This window comes from Leucopleurus acutus, assembly GCF_964270905.1.
Source record: "Leucopleurus acutus genome assembly, chromosome: 16".
Lineage (NCBI taxonomy): Eukaryota > Metazoa > Chordata > Mammalia > Artiodactyla > Delphinidae > Leucopleurus > Leucopleurus acutus.
Window position 1 is genome coordinate 73,705,445 of NC_139158.1, and position 18,765 is coordinate 73,724,209.

Genomic DNA, 18,765 nt, shown 5'->3' on the forward strand with positions numbered 1-18,765 from the left:
AAATGTTTACTAAGCATCTACTATGTGCCAGAAACTGTTCTAGGAACTGGAGTTACAATACTGAACAAAATAAAGTTTGTATTCTCATAGGTTTATTTTCTAGAGGGAGAGAAAGTTAATAAACAAGAAAGTAAATAATACAGTGTCCTGACTAAATATTAAGGAGAAAAATATAGCAGGATAAGGGGATAAAAAGTAATGAGGGTGATATTTTAGACTTGATGGTCAGGGAAGCTTCTCTGGGGAGGTGACATTTGAGCAGAGACCTGAATAAAGTGAGGAACAAGCATATATTTGGGAGCAAAGTGTTCTAGGTAACGGAAACAGCATGTGCAAAGGCCCAGAGGCAGGAGAGTTTGAGTATGTGGCTGGAGTAGAGTGGAGAGGGGAGAGCAGTAAGGAAGTGAGGTCAGGGAGGTCAATTCTGTGAAACCCCCAGTTCCAGAACTTAGGGCTTTGAAGCTCTTTTATGGCCACAAAGGTAAATAATCTCCAGGCCCAGGGTTGATTAACATTCTTTATTTTATAGAATTTTCAATCAGAAGTATTTGAAATCACGATTCATCCGGTTATAAGCCCCTTGGGTTTCTCTGTGAATGAATTTCTCCACTGCCCCATCCAATAGAAGTGCACGCCCCACCCCAAAGGGCTGTAACTGTGACTAAATGTTGAAGTAACCCCACGGGAAGGACAGGGAGCCCATTCTCCCTCCTCCCCACTGCTCCCAGGGGAACATCCATGACTCACTTGTGCTGTTTCAAGAACAAGTTCAGTCCCTGGGTGCTGCTTCCCAGCCCGAGCTGCTTGGGGAACCTCATCCCTCAGAGGCATAGGAAGTCGGGGAGGTGAGCTTTCTGGGCCCCTCAGCCGGTGCCTTTTCGAGATGTTCCTACTTGAAGCAAGGAGGGATCAGATCCTCTAGGACAGGCCCCACCAGCCACTGGCTCAGGGGAAGTCTTAAGTTGTCCTCGTCTGTAGAAGAGGATTATGGTGTTTCCCTGCCTGAGACATTTGACCTCTTACAAGGCCCCAATTTATCTTTTGACTTTTCTCTCACCCCTGAAAAATGTGGCCTTTGCTAATCGAACATGCTTACCGCTTCGGGTCGGGGCAGGGAGGTAAAGACCAGCTCCTGGAAGAAGAAGAAGCCTGCAGTCACGAAGGCCCCTGTGGGCCACGTGCGGAAGGGGCCTGGCTGGAGGGGCCATGGGTCACCTGTGAGAAGGCATGGCCCAGACTTGGCCTGACCCTGGAACTGTGGCCACACTGAATCAGACTGAACAGGAAAATCCTAATAAGCTTGGGTAGAAAGGTCTAGAACTCCTCTTGTGCGCTCGGGAGCCCGGAGAAGCAGCAAGGAGGCTTTGCACGATCTCCATGTCCTCAGGATGTCATCTGTCCCTCCCCCTGTCGCCAGGGATTGAAAATACCCCTGGCTGCTGGGTATCAGCAGGGGTGATATTTGAATAACTGGCAGAGAATTGGCCCCCACCAAGCAGAGCGCACACCAACTGTGAACAGCTGCAACAGCTGGACTGGGACACAGCAGCCCCAGAGTCTCTTGAAGGAAGGTGATCTCTAAAGGCAAGATGGTCTCTCCAGATGGTAACTCGTGTAGTCAGCGAGGGATGCTAGCTGTGCTTCCCACCCTACCTATTCAAGACAAACGCCATTCCAGATTTGCTTATTGTTGCTGAAATTGGGCTTTCTTGCATCCTAACCACAGAACAGCTCAGAGATAAAGGAGCTTGTTGCTCAGGCAGCAGATCTGGGAGGTAGCTGCACCCTGAACTGCATGACAGAGGAGAAGGTATCCTAGATAACGAGACTGTGGACCCAAGTGGACCCCTGGAAGTCACCCTCGCTTGCTGCGTGCTGGATCACAGAGAAGAATTGCTTGATCATCCTGTAGGGTCCTGGCAGCAGATGAGAGCCCAGCCCGAAGAGAGTACCCGAGGGGGACTCAGAGGGTCTGAAATGTGTCATTGGCCAAGGTGGATGGCAGTGCTGTGACATTGCTTAGGTGGATGTTGGCCCAGTCCGGGAAGGTGCCCAGCTGGAAGATGGTCTGTGCCCAAGTATTCATGGCCAAGCTGAGCAGCAGGACGCCCATCACGTTCATCAGGAGTCCCGTCCGCGCCTGCAATGGAGCCCAGGGTGAGGGGGGTCTGCTTGAGGCCCACTATACAGCTGGAATCCCGTCCGTGCCTGCAATGGAGCCCAGGGTGAGGGGGTTCTGCTCGAGGCCCATTATACAGATGGAAAAGCCCGGGCTCAGAGTCAGAAAGCCCTTCACCCAAGACTGCACAGCTGGGAAGTGATGGGGCCAGACACAAACCCAGGTTGGCCGATACCCAAGACCCTTCCGTCTTTACACGCCTTAGGCTGACCCTCAAGGAGCTGAAAATGTCCCCATTCACTGAGTGGTTTCTAGGTGCCAGGCACTGTGCCATGCAGTTGTCACAGAGCTATGTAATTTACCCTGAAAGCAACGCTGTGAGGGCTGTCATCATCATCATCATCATCATCATTATTCCCATTTTACAGAAGAGGAAAATGAGGCTCACAGAATCGGGCTCACCCAGGATCACACAACCTAAAAATAATCTGCTTTGATCAGTAAACATACCCTCTGCTTTTCATTTACTGTCTCCCTCATAGAAGGCAACCTCCTTAGAGGCAAGCCTGTGTCTCCCCTACACTGCTCAACCCCCTGCCCAGAACATGGAATGTGCTCAGCAAATATCTGTGCAGTGAATGAACCCACAGTGGATGAACGTCTGTCTGTCTGCCTGGGTCCCTGCTGTCTCTTTGCTCTGTGATCTCTTTCTGCCTCTCACTGTCTCCATTTGTCCTGGGGGAACTCTGTGCCTGGAGAGCCTGCGTGGGTTGAGGACTGGTTAAGCAGATTCCCCCATCTCAGTTGCACCACCTTAGGACCCCGAAGCTTAGGTCCCTGAGCACCCACGGTGCAGACACCCCAGGCAGCCAGTGGAGGGGGAAGGGCAGCAGGAAGCAGGTGGAGGAGGGGGCAGGAGCCAGTTCAGCAGGGGAGCCTTGGCGGGGGGCCCTGCCGAAAGCTGGAGGTCCCCCGCCACTGCCACGACCCTCGGCCTCTGTCTCCTCTCCAGCAGGCTGGGCACCGAGGCCCGGCCCTAAGTCCCAGGTGTGGTCCACTGCTCCTCTCCTAGAGACGCCGCCACCGGGCACAGAGCGCTTGGCCAAACAAGTCAGAAGACAGGGCACTGCCCAGAGAGAGGGGAAGCCCCTAGTCTCTGAAGCAAACTTTGGAAAGTAGTCGCTGAGGCAGTGCTTCCTGAAGTTGCCTAAGCATAAGAATCATCTCAGAGTGTTTGCCTAAAGGTATATTTCTGGTCCCACTCGGAAGGACCTATTCAGAAATTGCGGGATGTTGGGGGAAGCACAGGTCCTTCCTGCCTTGCTGCCTTGCCCACCCCTGGTGTCCACCCACCTCCCTGGGCCTCTGCTAGAAAGTGCCCAGACTCACCATGTCTTTGACCAGCAAGTGTCCAGAGGCGAAGGCGATTGAGTTGGGGGGCGTCGAGACTGGAAGCATGAAGGCATAGGAGCAGCCGACTGTGCCGGGGATCATCAGATACAGGGGGTGCACCCTCAGACGGATGGCCTGGGCCAGCAGGGGCGGGACAGACCGAGGCCGAGAAACACAGAGAAACCACACGGGAGATGGAGACAGGTGGAGACACAGAGATGCATGGAGAGAGATTGGCGAGGGAGAGAGAACGAGAGAAACAAACGGGAAGATGGATTTAAAGACACACAGAGAGAAATGCGGCCAGAACGGACACACAGGCAGAAATAGAGACAGACAGACAAGAAGAGAACCAGACGGAGGGAGATATGGAGAGAACATTCCTAGGTTAGCGACATTCCAAGCACATGCAGGTTCATCAGGGAGGATGGGCTGGGGAGATTATTCTAGAACACTCCCTCTTCCAACTGGAGTGCGTATCAGAATCACCTGGAGGGCTTGTTAACCCCCAGAGCGCTCGCGCCACCTCTTGCAGAGTTGCTGGGTCAGCAGGTCTAGGGCGGGGGCGGGGGGGGGGCCCAAGAATTTGCATTTCTAACAAGCCCCCAGGTGATGCTGATGCTTCTGGTCCAGAGACCACATCTTGAGAATCACGGCTCTAAAAAGCCTCAAGTCCCCTGCCTGGTCCTTCTCTCAGCCTAACGATCCAAACAGCTGGCCTCTGGGTACCTTTTGTTGGGGCCTCACTGGATTTCAGAGATAAAGAGAGCTCACGGTAGCACCGTCGGCACTCATTTCCAAATTTCTAAGACCGTGTGGATCAAAGGTGTCTGTCGGTTGGCCTCAGTTAGCAGACCACCGGTTCATCACCTCCCCCGAATGACACGTCCACCTGTAACTCATGTTGATCACTTCGCCAGCATTTTATTTTAAGGTAAGGATTTTTTGGCCCCTCTAGGGAATTTTTGTAAACCAAAGCATATACATTTTCTCAAAAAGCACTAAGATCACCCCCTTGCATGTAAAATGTTTTGATTTTGATGATAAGCAACGTTTAGAAGAATAAATCATTTGCTAGTATCTTCTTCAGCAAAAGCTGCCCCTGCAGACATGACTGGGTCTGCTCTCCCTCCTCCCCCCCAGAGCACCCCCATCTCTCAGATCCTGGGGAAGGGTGTGATTAAATCCAATCACACTTAGCAGGGCTACGGGGACCCCTACCCCACACTGCTGGTGGGGGTGGAAATGGCACGCCCACACTTGGGAGGGCAATTTGTCCATCTCTTACAAAATTGTAAATGCACGTGCTCTTTCACCCAGGGATCTCAGTTCTGGAGATCTAGATGTATCTACGTATAAAAAGGTGCTCAGACAAGGAGAGGCCAAGGCAGCATTGCTGGGAAATAGCAGAGGCTGGAAACAACCTCTGTGTTCATCAGTAGAAGATTGCTTAAATAAAATCAGCAACTATGGATTCATAATGGAATATTCTCTAGTCATTGAGAAAGAGTAAAGTGTATCTGTGTGTGCTAATACAGTGTGATATCCATTATAAATTGATGCATAAATAAACAAATAAAAAGGAAAAAGTGATTCAGAGAGTGTGCCTGGCATATCACTGTTTGCATACGAAGCATATACTTGCAACATCGATTTAATCTGATCACTTTGGTCTATATTGAGATAATCATATGGTTTGGTCTTCTTTAGTCTACTTAAATATAAAACTATACTGATAGTGTCTGTTAATCAGTTTTGAAATTTCTAGTAGAATTCATATGACCTTGGATCCATTTTGTTACTCGCATCCTTGTTTACGTGCGACATTGAGTTATAACTTTCTTTTCCTTTGCTCTCCTTCTGTTTTTGGTGTCAGGGTTTTGCTAACCTTGTACCTTGATTGCACAGCTTTCTCGATCTTTCTGTGCTCTGGAACACTGGGGGTAAGTGGGGACTATCTGTTCCTTGAAGGTTTGCTAGCTCTCCCCTCAGACATCCCTCTGGGGCTAGTGATCTGTAGAGCAGTGATTCTCAACCGGGGATAATTTTGTCTCCCCAGGAGACATGTGGCAATGTCTAGAGACATTCTGGATTGTCACAATTTAGGGGGGATGCCTTTGGTATCCAGTACGTAGAGAACAGGGATGCTGCTAAACGTCCTACAATTCACAGGACAGCTTCACGTAACAGAATTCTCTGGCCCAAGATGTCAATAGTGCTGAGAAACCCTGCTTTAGAGGGAGGCTAGAGCTTTGCCTACCATTAGAATTTCTCCTAAGGTTATCTGTCCACTCAGATTTTCTACTTCTTCTTCATCCATATTTGGCAATTCCTATTTTCCTAGAAAACTCTCCATGTCACCATGGGTGACTTTTCCCACAGGAGGGAATTTGGTGCATTTGGAAAGTATTTACTCTGTTTATGCAGTTCTTAAAGAAAAAAACAGTATTCTTTTAAAAAATATATATCATGGTTCTGACGCTATCATGCATTTTGGACGAGAGCAATGACCAACTGTGGCTCCTGGTGGAGTTCCCAGGAGCGAGAAAGAGATTTCTGAACGTGTGTTGGGGAGAGGTGTTTCCCTCCCGCCCCAGGACCCTATAGGGACCCTCACCAGCTCCGCCAGGACAGGCAGAAAGATGATGATAGTGGCCGTGTTGCTGGCAAACTCCGTGAAGAAGGCGACAACCACAGTGATGAGCAGCACGGCCAGCGCTGGTGGCACCTTCTCCAGGGGGTGCAGCTGCCCACCAATCCACGCGGATAGCCCCGACTCCTGCAAAGGGGAGGAAGCAAGGACACCTCTTCACCCCCCCGCCCTCCAACAGCTGCCCCCACCCCCCCAGGCCTGGGCCAAGGGGGGAGGGTTAGGGTTGGCCACAGCGATGGCAACTACACCCTTTCACATACGGGTTGACTAAGGTTCAGAGAGGGTAAGTCACCTGCTCAAGGTCACATATTCCAGCCTGGACTTCAGCCAGCTTCTCTGCTTCCTGAGCTGCTTTGTACTCCATACTCTACAGGCCCAGGGCCCAAACCCCCGGATCCTCAAATAATCCATCTGGTTCTCCAAATAATCCATTTGGTTGTGGGACCCCCTAAACTTGAGTGGGAGAGGGGAACTGGACCCTGCATGCTAAATCTTCTCATTCCTCCAGTGATGGTTGCTAATTACAAAAATATTAACACATTTATACAAAATATTCAATATTAATTTTATAATTATTATGTATTAATACATACCAAATATATAATATATACAAGATATTATATATATCATATATAATAGGAAACGTGTCAGATATATATCAAATACAACACAATGAATAGGATTATCAATAATAAGGATATTTATAATGAGTATTACAATGGTGGTACCACAAACACTAACATTATCAACATATTATTCCTTATCATAAGAATCACCATCATTGAGGCTTTACAGGGTGTCAGGCACCTGCCTGCATTACCTCCCTGACTCTTCCCAACCATCCAGCAAGGTAAGCATTCCTCCCTGTGTTACAGAGAAGGAACCCTAACTTGGCAAAGTTTTTGTGATTTGCTCTAGGTCCCCAAAATAGTGACTAAGATGTATTTTGCACTCAGGGCCACGTACGTCAGTAAACTAACATTCTCCTGCAAAGTTCCTTGTCACTGGGCACCCTCCACTGGATACACCAGACTGTCACTGCACCTCTTAATGAAGGGCAGTGCCCAGAGCGGACCACTGCCCTCCAGGACAGAAAAAAGACAAGGTCGATTGTCTCCTCCCTGGCTCTGGACTACACCTGCCACCAACGCTGCAGAATTACCTCCGAGCTCTCTCTCTGCTGAGTTCTCCAGGAATTACTGTACTTACGAGTATTTAATAATGATACTCTCCCCCACCTCTGTCCTCACCACTTCAAATGTATCCTTAACAACCCGGAATCCAATGCACCTTCATTAAAACCCCAAAGAGGAAAAACTGATGTAAAATTGTGCTCGATGCTGCCCCCTGGTGGTGCCATGCAGCAATATCTCATTAAAGCTGCAAGGGCGCTGCCTGTAGGTCGTTTTCTTAACAAAGATAACAAAGCTGTAGGCTTAGGAGCTGATCAAGGGCAGAGTTGGATTAGACCCCTAACATTTAGAATCAAGTGTATGTCTACCATAGCCCTTTTATGGTAGTCATACACTTGTATGTCTACGCAGTATCTTTTGGTACCAACAAACTCCGGTTTATCAGAGACAATTTATGCTCTTTTGTATTTAATAGAAAATTTGCTGCTTATTCCAGAAATTAAGCTTTCATAGTGGATTCTAGAATGCAGTATTCTGTTTTTACATAAATAAAATAATACATCTGTCGTTACGATATGACTTAAAAGTTACCTTCAAGGAATGAATAATACATGCTAGTTTTCCCTAGAAGAGACCTTATAAAATTAAGGTGCTTCTTTCATATCTGCACTGTTTGATAGCTTAGAAATTATAGTATATGGCAGAGTCGAGCCCCAGCCCCTCCTCTGGCCCAGGGAACACTGCAGGGAAAAATGGGTCCACCAGTTTTTCCCAGAGGCCACAGCTCTGGCAAAGAGACCGACAGCGTGTGTGCAATTAAATGGAGAGCGGCTGGAGAGGGGGAATATTAATGAATTGGATGAATGAGAAGCCAAGAGCTTCCCTGTAGCCGGGCCTCTAGGTGCCAGGCTTCCAGCCAGCGTCCCAGCAGCCACTTAGGGCCCTGGCTCAGCTTCCGTAGCCGGAGGGAGGCCTGGCAGCTTCCAGAGAGGGGAGACCCCCCAGCTGCTCTCAAGGGGACTCGAACAGGCTTCACCTGCCCTTTCCCATTCCCTTCGAATCAGGAGCTCTGTTTCCTTGGAAACACACAGCCACATGGTTTTCCCAGGGACTCCAGGACCAACAACAGGCAAGGTCAGAGGCAGCATGCCCAGGGGGTGAGGACAAGGGCTCTGGAATCAGATTAAGTTTGTCCCCCCACCTTAATCCATTCTAGCTGTGTCATCCTGGGCAAGTAACTTAACCTCTCTGTGCCTCACTTCCTTTTCTGTAAACTGAGATGTACCAGTCCCTGTCCCAGAGGGTTATTGTTGGGATAAAAGGAGCTAATCTGTAAAGCACTTAGAAAAGTGCTTGGGCACCGGGTAAGTGCCCAAAACATGCCAGCTGCCATTAGTGGCATCAAGTCACGAGATGTCAGAGGTGGCGGAACACTCAGAAATTGCCCCAGGCTGTGGTTGTCAAACTGTGCTCCTTACAGCCCCCACAGTTGCCAAGAGGTACCTGAGGCCACATCGCAGGATGGGAGGGAGGGGCTGAGCTGCCCGCTCTTCCTCCTCCTTTCCCAGTTCCAGGAGGTCCTCTCTCCCTGATCTCTCTGACATATAGTAGGGTCAGATCTTAAAGGAGGGTGTTATGGTACAAGTGGAATGTTTAAAGTTAAAATCTCTGGGATTTCCCTGGTGGCGCAGTGGATAAGAATCCGCCTGCCAATGCAGGGGACACGGGTTCGATCACTGGTCCGGGAAAATCCCACATGCCGCGGAGCAACTTAAGTCCGTGTGCCACAGCTACTGAGCATGCGCTCTAGAGCCGCCAGCCACAACTACTGAGCCTGCGCTCTACAGCCGCCAGCCACAACCACTGAGCCTAAGATCTAGAGCCTGTGAGCCACGACTACTGAGGCCGTGCGCCTAGAGCCCGGCTCCGCAACAAGGGAAGCCACCGCAATGAGAAGCCCGCGCACCGCAACGAAGAGTAGTAGCCCCCGCTCGCCGCAACTAGAGAAAGCCCGCGCCCAGCAATGAAGACCCAACGCAGCCATGAAGACCCAACGCAGCCATAAATAAATAATAAATAATTCTTTTTTAAAAAGTTGAAATCTCAATAGAAAACCCTTGAAAATCTCTTTAAAAGCCTCATAAAACACAATAGGCTCAGCTGTGTGTGCACAACTCTGTATAAGAATTCTTAGGTAGAGAGAGCCAGTCAATTTGATTAAAGGAAAGGAGGAAGACTTTACGCACATGTGTGAACATTCAAACCACTGTAATACTTACAAGCTGTGTGGCATTGGGCAAATTAATGAACGTCTCTGTTCCTTGATTTCTTCAAGGGGTTGTGGTGAGGCTTAAATGAGTACAGGTAGAAACGATTCCTCTATATAGTAAGTACTGAACAGGGCTTATTATTATTTATTTAACTTAACAAACACTTAATACAGTGCTCACTCTGTGCTGGGCACTCTTCTAAGTATTTTGTTAATGTTAACTTATTAATCTTCGAAACAACTCCATGAAGTAAGTAGTATAATTATCTGTATTTTATGGTTGAAGAAACTGAGGCACAAAGAGGTTGTGATTTGCCCAGATAAGTCAATTACGTTTGGAACTTTGAGCCCAGGATCTGGCTCTTACTTCATCAGTCTACCTTGTCAATAAAATAACAACAACAGCAACAACAATAATAATAAGATAACTCTCCAGCAGGAAATGAGGGATTCAGGAGAATACACACGTTTCTACTTGCCTATAGGGTCTGTTCCACCCTGATTTAATACCAAGCTTGTATCACTGAATATATTTGTAGATAAGTTTATTGTGGGTAGAGATTAAAAGAGATATAAATGAAGGTGTCAGAATAAGACCTTTTTTTATGAGACAGTAAAATTATAATAACAAGGAAAGTGGTGAGGTTGACATAGGCTGCTGGTTTTAACAGCTGGTCTGTATCAGCCCTCTGCTAGGTACTTGCCATCCATCATGTCATCAGTCCTCAAAACAGCCCATATTGTAGGTCTTGTCCAACAAATATTTATTACACGGTCATGTTATGTACTAGGACTTTTCTAGATGCTTAGAACAGCAATGGATAAGACAGGTATGGTCCCTGCCCTTGTGGAGCTTACATTCTAGTAACAGAGATGCCAATAAACAAACAAATGAACAGGATAACTTGGGGGTAGGTATGGTGTAAAGGAAATAAGTGGGGTGATAAGAGGGAGAGTGACTGTGAAGGGCAGATGCTACTTTAGACAGGGTGGTCGGGGATGGTCTCTCTGAGGACGTGACGTTGGAGCCGAGACCTGAGGGTCAGGACACAGAGATCTCAGGCAAGAGCAGTTGGCAGAGAGAAAGCAGATGCAAAGGTCCTGGGGTGCAAATGAGTCATGTGGTTGAGGAACTTTAAGGGGCCAATGGGACTGGAGGGGAGCCCACGAGGGGATAGAGGTAAGAGCTGACATCAGGAAGGTAGGCAGGGGTTGTCGTGTGTAGGCCAAGTCAAGCCATCAGACTAGAGTCTAATTATATGGGCAGTTTTGCAGCAGGAGAAACCTGCAGTGAGGACATCAAGTGGTCAAGCTCAGAGCAAGCACTGGGATCTGCTTCCAGCCCTTCAGAACCAGCAGGTGGGAGTCCAGTCCCAGTGCAAAGGCCTCTAAGCCCCAGGAGGCCTGGCTGTGACCTGGAGAGGGCACTGGGCAGGGCTAGGAAGCAGGACATGCCCTGAGCACTCTGGTCCCTCCTGCAGCAGGCCGCCTGTGGGGGGGATGGTACGAGCAGGGGTTGGGGGAGGGAGCAGCTGTCACACAAAGTCCTTTTTGAACAGAAACCGCGGCCAGCTGCCCAAGGCTGGGCCAGGAGCCAGACTGGCCTCCCGGCATGCTCAGCGGTCCTGCAGCCAGGCCCACTGAGAGCCAGTCTTTGTCCACCACTCCCTGAGCTTGGAGAAGCCTTTGGGGTGCAGGTCAGGCTCAGCGTGAGGCAAGGTTCATATCATCTCGATAAATGGCATCATTTCCACCGAGTTGCTCAGGGCAAGAACCTCCCCTTTTCCATAATATCTAATCATAATAAACAACTATGTCTGGCTATGTTCTAAGTTCTCCACATGTATTAATTCACTTAATAAGTGTAACAACTCTATGAGATGGGCACATTATGCCCATTTTACAGATTAGGAAATGGAGGCACACAGCTCAGAGGTGAAAGATCAACTCCAACCCAGATGGTCTGGGTCCACCACCCATGCTTTCTACCATTGCATTGCATGGCCTCCTCAAGGCCATGGCTAACATGCCACTTCCTCCCAGAAGCCTTCCCTGATACATCCCCAGTAGGAGGCAATAGTGAGAATAGTGAGAAGAGTCAGACAGATGCAAGTTCAAAGCCCAGCTCTGTTATCTATGAGCTGTGTTCCCTAGCATGAGTCACTTAACCTCTCTGGTCCTCAGGATTCCTAAAATGGAGACGAAAACAGTACTTTTGTTCATCCATCTTTTTGTTCCTTTTGAAGTCTGTACCTTTGTATGTGTCATTTATTGAAAAAAATGAACAAAATAAAAACACATTTCACATAAAAAGAGTAGCTATGTAGAGAAGCTGGATGTGCCCCCCGGTCCCCCTTCAGTGTGGCCTTGGTGTGGGGTCCATAGCGTGATGGTTCCGCTCTCGGGACTCTGAAGGCCTTTTGTCCCAGCGCAGGGAGTGCGGGCAGCAGACGGCCTTCACTGTCAGCCCCTGAGGGACCTGCTCAGACCGGAAGTTGTCCTGCCCGAGGTTATACCACTCCTGGGGCGGAGTCTCCCCACCTCTCCTGCTTCCTTCCCTCCCTTTCACAGGGCACAGCCTAATGCCTGCTCACTAATCCCCGCCTCAGAGTCAGCCTCCTGGAAGCTGAACCCGCAATCACCATGGAGTGAGTGTTTCGAGAGAACACACAGGGAGCTCTTGGCTCCTATTAGCGGTGTATCCCTTCATTTACTCTCTTCTTTAATTACTCCCAACAACCCCATAGAGTAAGAACTTCAAGCCCATTCATAGCTGAGAAAACTGGTGCCCAGAGGAGTTAAGGAACTTGCCTACAGGGCCCCAACAAGGAGTAGGATAGCTCGGATTTGAATCCAGGTACTCAGATCCCAAGCCTGGGTTTCCGTAACACTATTTGAAACTGATAATTAAAACTGAATTTTATAATGCCATTTGCAGCAACATGGATGGCCCTAGAGATTATCATGCTAAGTGAAGGAAGTCAGAAAGAGAAAGACAAATACCATGTGATATCACTTATATTTGGAATCTAAAATATGACACACAAGGAACTTATTTACAAAACAGAAACAGACTCACAGACATAGAGAACAGACTTGTTGCCAAGGGGGAGAGGGGCGGTGGAAGGATGGATTGGGAGGTTAGGATTAGAAGATGCAAATTATTATATAGAGAATGGATAAACAACAAGGTCCTACTGTATAGCATAGGGAACTATATTCAATATCCAGTAATAAACCATAATGGAAAGAATTTGAAAATGAATGTGTATATATATATAAAACAATCAATTTGCTGTACAGCAGAAACTAACACAGCATTGTAAATCAACTTTATTTCAATAAAATAAATTTTTTTAAAAGCTGAATTTTCCTCTTTTGTTTTGAACTTTATTTATTTTTATACAGCAGGTTCTTATTAGTTATCTATTTTATACATATTAGTGTATATATGTCAATCCCAATCTCCCAGTTCATCCCACCACTCCCATCCTCCCACCCCACTTTACCCCCTTGGTGTCCATACGTTTGTTCTCTACATCTGTGTCTCTATTTCTGCCGTGCAAACATAAAACCGAATTTTAAAAAGTAAGCAATTTGAGAAGTAATTTCAGGTTTCCTTTACCTTAATTTCCCATTTGACCCTTAACTGGCTGTGGCCTCTCATACCTCGGCTTACATGGAGAAATTTAGGGGGGTGGGGTGGGGCCCAGCTTCATGAGCTGTGGGTTCAAATCCCAGCTCTGCCTTCTGGCTGCACAAAAGTAGGCAACTTGTTTAGCCTCGAGTTGCCTCCATTTCCTCATCTTGGAAATGAGGACAGCAACAGTATCTACTTCAACTGTGTCTTTGAAGATTAACAGAGTCAGTATTTGCAAAGTGCTTCCTGAGGTGCCTGGCACTTGGGAAGTTCTCAGGATTGAGCCGTTAGGAGGCTGGACTCTGAAATCAGATGGACTGGAGTTCGAACCCCACCCCTTAAGCAGAGGGCAACTGTATGACCTTAAGAGAATCGCTTCATTTTTCCAGGCCTTGGTTTTTCTACCTGGAAAATGGGTATAAAAATATTCCCGGGACTTCCCTGGTGGTGCAGTGGTTAAGAATCCGCCTGCCAGTGCAGGGGACATGGGTTCGAGCCCTGGTCCGGGAAGATCCCACATGCTGCAGAGCAACTAAGCCCGTGCACCACAACTACTGAGCCTGCGCTCTAGAACCCATGAGCCACAACTACTGAGCCCACGCACCTAGATCCCGTGCTCCGCAACAAGAGAAGCTACCGCGATGAGAAGCCCGCGCACCGCAACAAAGAGTAGCCCCCGCTCGCTGCGACTAGAGAAAGCCTGCGTGCAGCAACGAAGACCCAACACGGCCAAAAATAAAAAAAAATAAATATTCCCCAACCCTGAGAGCCAGTGTGAGGATTCAATGAGATAATATGACACATGTTGGACACTGAAGCTGCACTTCCTCTGAGCAGGGCTGGCTGTGCTGAGACTGCGTGCCTCTGGAAATTCTGCTCTGTCAGTGCCTCACTCGCCTCAGTCTAGTCCCGGCTCTGCCCCTGTGCTCACAGAGCCCTCTAGAATAACATTAATAGTAACACCAAGTAATTAATATTCACAACACCTAACATAGCGGTCAAGAGCATAGGCTCTAGAGCCAAACTACCTGGATTCTTATCCTGAGTACATAGCTGTGTGGCTTCAGGCAAGTTACTTTACCTCCCTGTGCCTCAGTTTCCTAATCTATAGAATGGGGATAACGATGGCATCTATCTCATAGGCTTGCTGGGAAGTTTAAATGAGATATGTGTAAAGCACGTTGAACAGTGCCTGGTACAGGGTGAGCCTGCTAGGTTGTGACTCCTCTGTGCCCACAGGACCCTCTAGTCATATTAGTAGTAGTACTAGTGTAATGCTCACTGCAAGCTCCTTGAGATTCTACATCGTACCTTTTTTCTCTCTTTCTGGGCAGCGCCAGGCGCAGCAGGGAGCTGTGAGGTGTCAACTATGATGACCCTCGTGTGGCAGATGGGGAATCTGTGGTGCCCGCGGCGCCCGTGTAGTCTGCTGCCTCTGCTCTCGCACCTGCGGCTGCCCCGGGACCGGCACTCACCTCCCCAGGCTGCAGCCTGCCTGCTGCTCTTACCTCACAGCCTTTGGCCATGGCGAAGCCCCCTCCCAGGAGAAGGATGATGTTCCAGGGCACCGTGTCCTGAGCCTTCTTCCATGTCAACAAGGGCTCTGTCTCTGTGTTGGGAGCTGGGCAGAGAGAAGACACTTAGCCTGGGAGGGGACACCCTTCCCCTCCGGGCAGGGGGGGGGACCCAACACACATTCAGGACAGTCAGCCGGAGGAGGAGATACCGGCCCCAGCAGCCCCATCTTGGTGGGGACACTCAGGGGTCTCCAGGAAGCCACAATCTGGCTCCAGCGTCTGATTTGGGGCGTCTGCTCTACTCAGAATGCAGCTTGAGAATCTTCTGGAACTGGGCAGTCCACACGCAGAACGTCCTTTAAATCTCGTGACAAGCCCCTCTGGGTAAGTACTATTTTCACTCTCATTTACAAGAGAAAAGGCCCTCTTTGTAACTGAAGGTGTACAGAGAGGGGAAAAAGAGGAAGGAAATGCAGGAGAATAGAAACCAAGGGAATGTTTGGTCCACGGGAGTACAGGATGATTTGTATTTCTTCAGAAGCAGCCACGTCTGCAGTAGTTAGAACAAGGGGTCGGCAAATGTCTTCTGTAGCGAGTTGGAGAGTGACTAATTTAGGCTTTGCAGGCTTCTGTTGCAGCAAGGCTGCCACGGTAGCATGAAAGCGCCACAGACAAAACGGACACACGTGGGTGTGGCAGTGTTTCCATGAAATTCTATTGACAGAGTGGGTGGCAGCCCGATTTGGCCCACGGGCTATAGTTGGTCATCCCTGCATTGAGAGCATCCTCCTGGACCCTGGCTCCCTGTGTGCCCTTGAAACGTGACCTTGCCTCTAAGCCCCCATATCCTCAGCCAGTACCCGACACAATAATCGTACCTGGGGGTTCTCGTGGGCACTGATGAAGCAATGAGGGAGCTGTGAGTGGAGAGACGTTTCTGTTGAGTTTGCAGCCGTATCCCAGTGTCCCTGACTGACACCTGGAAGTCACTCCATAAGTACTTGTCGAATAATATATTCAACTCACACAGCCCAGTGCCTGGTGCCGAATAAGCACTCCTGAACTGGCACTCTTCACCGCGGGCTGCCAGTGGCCTCTCTGGAGGAGGATGGGTCTGGCCCATTCACAGCAGTTCGCCCTCTGTCAGGACAGTTCCTGGTTTAGTACCCATTGATATTTTGTTTCCCCTTTTCAGTGTTTTTCAAAATTGTACACCGTGGTTTTCTAAAACAAAAGTTAATAATTGGATAATAAAGACCATCAAAGCTACTTAATAAAGGCCCTCCCCTAGATAATTTGCAGCCCTTGGGTGTACCCAGGCGGTTCTGACGTCACACACCGCCAGGGGATTCTTGGGCCAAACACAATGTATGACTTAAGCCCAGAACTCGAAGAGGCAGCTGGAGATGTCAGGAGGCCCAGCCCTCTGCCTTCAGGCAATAAAACAGCATTTCATTAAAGAGACAGCCAAGGTCGGAAAAAGTAAAGTGACTCACTGTTCAGGGTCCCACAGGGGAGGCAGCAGGCCCAGAGATGAGTTAACATAATGCAGGTGAAGTGAGTTAAGTGGTGAGTGCTTATAAGACTGCTCACCATATGGTAATGGCAATTAACGTTAGCTGTTATTGCCTTTATTATTTTCCCATCCAACCATGCCCTTGCCACTATTTCTCATACGTGCAGCCTCTAACTGTCTAAATTTCTCACTTCCACGTTATGCCAGCTGCCTTCTAGAGCAGGAGCTGAAAGCACAGGCTGTGAGGTTGAACTAGAAAGATTCAATCCTGGCTCTGCCGTTCGGCTATGTGACTTGGGCTAGTGGCTCTGCCTCTCTGAGGCTCAGTGTCCTTATCTGCGAAAGGGAGCAGCAGTACCTTCTCAGAGACCAGCTGGGAAGATGACACGGGCCCATGTATGCAAAGGGCTCAGCCCAGGATGTGGCCCAGAGCAAGTCCTCGGTCATTTATTTAACAAGTGTATACTGGGGACCTACCATGTGTCAAGCACTCTTCTAGACACTGCGGATATGGGAGTGGTGAAAACAGAGAAAACCCCGCCCACTGGAAAACTTATATTCCAATAAGTGAGGCAGGTGATAAATCAATAAATGTATAATGTTGGGACACTGTATGTGCTATGAAGAGAAAGAAAATACAGGAAAGGGACAGAGTGACAAAGGAGGGGTGCTTTTAATAGATGTAGTCAGAGAAGGCTTCTCTGGAGATATCTGGAGGAAGAGCTTTTTGGGCAAAGAGGAAATGGAAGCTGTCATCATCCACATGGTGGTCATCTTCCTCCTCCTCCTCAACGACACCCTCCACCTCCTCTTCCTCCTCCTCACCAGCCACATCACCATCCACATCATTGTCATCATCATCAACAACATCGTCATCATCATCAACATCGTCATCATCATCATCAACATCGTCGTCATCATCAACAACATCGTCATCATCATCGTCATCATCAACATCGTCATCATCTTCATCAACATCGTTGTCATTATCATCATCATCATCGTCAACCACAAGCACAGTGCCTGGCACATAGTAGGCAGAGCATCAATACTTGCTGAGTGACCATAAAGGGAGTTGCAAGTGCAACTCAGATCCACAGAAGAATGGAAGACAGTGGGTAAGATAAGAAAATCAAGATTGGCTTGGATGTCTGGGTTCCACCTCCTGTCTCTTTTTAACTAGCTGTGTGACCTTGATCAAGTCACTTTCTCTCCATGGAAACTGACTGACCACTCTCTAAGGCTGCCTGTAAGACATGGGTGTTGAGTACTAGAAAGCATCATTTCGGCCAAGTCTGCACGGGCCCACTGGTTGCCGAAGGATGGGCAGTGTGGGTGGAATTCCCTCTCCCCACCCACTGGGCAACACTGAAAACTCCAGTTTAAAGAACCCTCAGCTGAGGCAGGATGCTACACTCCATGGGCCGGATCCAACCTAGAGATGTGTTTTAACACTACTGGATGGGCCCACATAGTATTCGTTTTCCAGTGTTAGCTGCCAAAGTTTAAAATCAGAGAGATTTCATAAAATTCCAGATTCTTTGCTTCTCTTAAAAAATCAGCAAATCTGGCAAAACTAGTCGTGCTTCCTACACGGGGACAGTCAGGGAGACTGAGTAACAGCTGCTCCCTTTATTTGGACGTTGGCTTGGCTGTTTTCCACAGATCCCACCAGGCTCTGACATTGAAGGTCTTGCCAATTACCATCATCCTCTGCTGCTGTTTTCCTTGTAATACAGAAACTGTCCTCTGTTTCAAAAGTGTGAAAGGAGAGATGGACAGGGAGGGCCAAGTTTCACCAAACACATTCTCCTGCATCCAATCAGCGGCACACAAAAATGTTATGTGGCGTTTGCGTTTGGACATGTCCTAGAGAACTGCTAAAGCCAGGGGTGAAAAGTGACTAAGGGCCCCACTCACTTCCTAACTGGGAGAGCAAGGCCCAGAGGGTACAGGAACTTCCTCAAGGTCACCCAGCAAATTCGTAACAGAGCTGGGATTCCGCACATGTATGCCATAGTGCCCTCCCCACAGTCCCAGCTGAGAGGAAGCTCTGGGCCTTATGAGCCCACCCGCAGGTGACAGAACCATGGCTGGGCACCTGATCTAGAGCAGCCAGGCCACAGGCTGGCCAGGAAACTATGAGGCCACGAGGTGACACAGTAGGAAGCGATCTGCTTTTATAAGAACAAGCTGGACCAAGCAGTTTCTGACTCAGAAGCATCAGTAGGAAGTAGAGAGACAACTCGGTGAAGAGAAGTGATAACTGAGGATGCGAGAGCGGACAGAGAGAGAGGGCCGGGTGATATGGAGGCCGTGAGCGGGCTGAGTTCCGAGGAAGCAGAACGTGTGAGGAAAAAGGTGCTGTGAGGGGGCAGTGGCTGGAGGGAGCAGACACACCCGGAGACGGAGCAAAGCCTTTAAGAGAGTAGCTGCTACGAGGAAGCAGAAGGTGTGTGGGACTCCATGCTTCGGGAGACAGAAACAGGAGGCAGGAAGTAGCCGGAGCAGTGGGATTAGGTACTG

The 18,765-nt window shown here is 48.8% G+C and overlaps 1 protein-coding gene across 5 annotated transcripts in view; it reads right to left on the reverse strand.

Moving 5' to 3' along the window:
• Window positions 1-620: 620 nt before the first annotated feature.
• SLC13A3 (solute carrier family 13 member 3) overlaps window positions 621-18,765 on the reverse strand; it is an 84,784-nt gene continuing 66,639 nt past the window's right edge. For all 5 annotated transcript variants that reach the window (XM_082857745.1, XM_082857746.1, XM_082857744.1 and 2 more), the window contains 4 exons: window positions 14,715-14,827; window positions 6,129-6,290; window positions 3,509-3,646; window positions 621-2,140 (listed from right to left, as the gene is read on the reverse strand). In XM_082857745.1, coding sequence (XP_082713871.1) covers window positions 1,964-2,140; window positions 3,509-3,646; window positions 6,129-6,290; window positions 14,715-14,827 — 590 coding nt within the window. In that variant the 3' untranslated portion in view covers window positions 621-1,963. The remainder of the gene's footprint in view (window positions 2,141-3,508; window positions 3,647-6,128; window positions 6,291-14,714; window positions 14,828-18,765) is intronic.